This window comes from Triticum urartu, chromosome 4, assembly GCF_003073215.2.
Source record: "Triticum urartu cultivar G1812 chromosome 4, Tu2.1, whole genome shotgun sequence".
In the NCBI taxonomy this organism is placed as follows: domain Eukaryota; kingdom Viridiplantae; phylum Streptophyta; class Magnoliopsida; order Poales; family Poaceae; genus Triticum; species Triticum urartu.
In genome coordinates, this window is record NC_053025.1 from 607,126,450 (window position 1) to 607,130,490 (window position 4,041).

A 4,041-nucleotide genomic window follows, 5' to 3' on the forward strand; every position below is an offset into this window, starting at 1 on the left:
CTTGAAGTAGTTGTCGAACTCCCGGATGGAATTCACAATCCTGAGGAAGAGCTTTCGGCTCGTCCGATAACGGCGCCGAAATGTTCTCTCGCCATGAAGTGGAACATCAGCGAAGTAGTCGGAGTAGAGCATGCAGTAGCCTTGGAGACGATGCCGGTTCTTTACTTTCACCCGCCCCGGCGCCGAGCCACCTCGCCGCGGCTTTTCATTGCTCGCCAGCAGCTGGGCGAGGGCGGCGAGCACCATGAGATGCTCTTCTTCCTGGACGTCGGCCGCGGCTTCCTCCTCCAGCAGCGCGGCGAGCTCTTCCTCCTCATCCGAGTCCATCGCCGAGACAGGCAAAACGCCGAACACCTTGCGCTCGGTGGGCGTGTCCCCGCCGTTAAACCGCGCCTCCGCGGCCGGAAACGCCCAGCTGCTGTGGGAGGGGCTGCCGCGGCGAAGCGCTGCTATTTTCCGGCGGGAAATGGCTATCTACCGGAGTAGGGCGTCGGTCGTCGCCGGGATATAGCTAGTGGTGGCCGAGGGCGCGGGGGGTGCGAGGCGAGTCGGGGGAAGAAAACCTTGACTTTTCCCCTATCGGTGTGGGCCAGGCGTGCTTTTCCCTAGCGCCAGAGCCCCCAACTGCTCCCCAACGTGCCGGGTTCGATCTGTGACCGCCGGGCGGAAAAAAGGTCCGAATCGGCGATTTTCGGCATCCTAAGAGCGCGACTAGGCCGTTTTTTCGGCGCCGGCGCCGAAAAAGTGGCCTGGGGGGGCCTGTTAGGGGCGCGGCTGGAGATGCCCTTAGGTAGAGAAGCCGCGGTGCACCTGCGGCACAAGCATCTTACTTGCACGTCCGTCCAGAGCATGAGCCCACGCATGCCCTGCTAATCTGCACTCCATCAGAAGAAAACATATGTTTAATCTTCTTTTACGACTTTGATTGACGACCTTCTTCACCAAGAGAGCTCCTCTTCCCGAAAGATACATTTTCTACAGAGTGACACGCCCACTAAATATGCATGTAGTGAAAAAGATTAAAAGATGGCATAGCCAAGGAAGGAGGCTGCACGATCAAGCCGCACAAAAGAAAAAGGAGATGGAGGTCGTTGTGCTACGTCCACTAGCAAAATGATGGCGCCATATCGAGCTACCCCCTACCCTTTTGGAAGGAATTTTAGCGCAATTGATTCATGTGCACGTCCCAGCCTCGGCACCAGCAGAAAACAAGGAATCCCCGGAGAGAAAAGCAACTAGTCCACACCAAGATCGTTGCTGATTGAGCTCCACAATACCATGCTACCAAAATTAACCTATGAATATGCCCTGTCTCCGTCCCTCTGCTTTGTGCCTTCCTTTGCTTTGCTTTGTGCTTCGCGGCTATAAGACACGCCGGCCCAAGAACGCATGCAACACCACTCTGCATCTTTCTTCCTCCTTGTCTTCGTATCAATCTCCAGCTAAGGCTCCGATGAAGGACCGCGCCGGCTTCCACTTCTCCATCGGCTGCATGTCGCAGTCCGCTGTCGCCGTCGCCGACCCGCTCCGCAAGAAGCCACCAGCACCGGCGCCGCAGCAGCAGGCCGATAACCCCTCCTCCTCCTCCATCACCACACAGGGTAAGTGACCAGTCTCGTACCACAATAATTCATACCACGATCGATGCCACAGGTACGTGCGCATACTAACAGCAGCAGCACATCTATCGCTGGCCCATTTCATTCAGACTCAGACAGAGCACCCCGAGAGGAAGGGACCGGCGGTGATGAGAAGGCAAAAGAAGGGATCGCCGCGGCAGGGGTGCAGCGGCTGCTCAAGGGGATCAAGACCTTCTTCGCGGCGTACGACGGCGAGGAAGAAGAAGAGGAGGAGGAGCGGGAGATCGTGATCGGGTACCCCACGGACGTGCAGCACGTCGGGCACATCGGCTGGGACGGTCTCAACAAGGTGGGCGGCATGGGCATGGTCGGCGCCTTCTCTGTGCCCTCCTCCCTCCATCTCCGCCAGCTCGAGATCGCCATGGACCCCGGCGCCGCAACCACCACCTGCACCAACTGATCCCTAATTCTCCATTGCGTCATAGGAGACCTCAAGCTCAAGCAACCGCTGTTACTCCCAGTAAAAAAAAATTACATGAATGAATGGCGCACCTACTAAGAAGTCGCCTCACCCGGATTGCAAGTATATTGGTCCCTGAATCACCTCAGATCACTGAATCCGATCATGGTGATCACGAGTGGCTGTTCGATGACTGTAGGCATAGTACGCACCCAGCCAGAGAAGCCCAAGATGGAGGAGACACGGAGGCCCCGACGGAGTGGACGAGACTTGCCTGCTCCCCTCTCGTGTGTCCATCCGTGCTCCCGCATATGTGGCTTGATTTGATTGGAACAAAATAAGACCCGGCCCCACCTCCTTAAAATCAGGGGGAAGATGATTAGATTAGAAAGGAAAAAGGAAAAAAGACAGCCGTTGGATGAGGTGGGAGCACGGATAGGAGCATGGGAAGGGAGCAGGCAAGCCGGATCCCGACGAAGTGCCCAAGTGTGGGCTGAGGCTGTGAAGACCGACCCGGCTGACGTCATCGCTCTGGTCCATGTGGTTCCTTTCTGATACGATGCTTCCACGTGGAGCACTCAGCGCAACAAGTTTGCAACTACCCCCTAGCTAGTTTCTTAGCACTGCACTGTGTAGTTACCTTGACTTTTCCTTGTGTATATAACTCTTCTTTTAGTAGTTGCTGAGGTTTGTAACGAACGCCATTCGTGTTGAAAAAAGAGTCGCCAGCACGGTATGAGGTACCATCGCAAGTTAAAAGATGGCTTCCAAACTGTTGAGAATGGGCATGGTAGTTTTCTACTTTGGTCAGCTCTCTCTCTAGAGGAGCGATGTTAAAATTACTGTCACGTTTTTCAGGTTGTCGCCCAAGACTTGTGGACAATCTCATATATTTTGATTGGGTGACAGGTTATACTAATATTTAGAGTAACTGACAGTAAATATAGCTAAAGAAAACATGAACTTGGCAAGAAATTGGAGTAAAATAAGGCGAGCTATTGTGCCGTTGACAAGTGGGAAACATTCTATCGTCAAGCAATGGCCATGTGATGTGATTTAGGCCCTGTTCGGAGTCCCTTCCGCTCCGTGACTCCGCTCCCGGAGCAGCCGGAGCGGCAGTTCAAAACGCTGGAGCGGGGAAACAGGTACTTCCCGGATTCTTGAATTTGGCAGAGCTGGTGGTTTCCCGAACAGCTCCTTAGTGATCGATGAGAAGCGGCACTATCGCGGGGATTTCGCGGCAATACACATGATTTAGGATTTTTTTTTGGTAAGGTAAGGCGCACGTGGATGATCTTGGAATGAGATTTCACACGAGAGAGGCTTTACCCGGGTTCGGACCCCCCCCCCCCCTGTTCTAGGGGTAACACCGTACTTCTGGTAGATTGTTTGTTTCTTCAGAGATTTAGAGGTTCAGGGCTATTGTGACATTAAGCTAATAATGGGCAGATTTGCAACAATGGTCGTGTTGCTGCGGTTGGAGGAGAGCATGGTGCTCGGGAGTGTCGTAACCTGGAGGGTATTGCAATGTGTGGTTCCTAGGAGCATCGTGACATGAGGTGTGTTGCAATGTGTGGTCCTCAGGAGCGTCGTAACATCGAGTGTGTTGTAATGTGTGCTTCTTGAGAGCGTCGCAACATGGTGGATGTTACAACAAGCGAGTGCTGCTCGAGAGCGTCGCAACATGGCCGTCCTTCAAGTAATTTATCTTTTTTATATGAGTGCTGCTTGAGAGCGTCGCAACATGGCCATCCTTCAAATATTTTTTCTTTTTTATACGATACTTTATTCGCGGGGTAGCAACACTACTAAGGGCATGACCAATGCATAGCCCTAGGGTGATGCCCCGTAGGATCTGATTCAGGAAAAGTAGGTTCAGATGGATGCTTCGGGGAGAAAAAGTGTGCATAAAGCTGAAAATGTTGAAGTGGATAATAGAGATACATATGTATGTGTAGTGGATGTCTTTATTTTCTCTTTCTCATGGGGCAACAGTATCCT

General features: G+C 53.1%; 1 protein-coding gene across 1 annotated transcript; it reads left to right on the forward strand.

Annotated features, from left to right (window-relative positions):
- The first annotated feature begins 1,239 nt into the window (after window positions 1–1,239).
- Window positions 1,240–2,735, forward strand: LOC125554382 (CRIB domain-containing protein RIC4-like). Its single transcript, XM_048717951.1, has 2 exons — window positions 1,240–1,601; window positions 1,709–2,735. The coding sequence occupies exons 1-2, from the start codon at window positions 1,298–1,300 to the stop codon at window positions 2,038–2,040; spliced, it is 636 nt and encodes a 211-aa protein (XP_048573908.1). The 5' UTR covers window positions 1,240–1,297; the 3' UTR covers window positions 2,041–2,735.
- The last annotated feature ends 1,306 nt before the right edge of the window (window positions 2,736–4,041 follow it).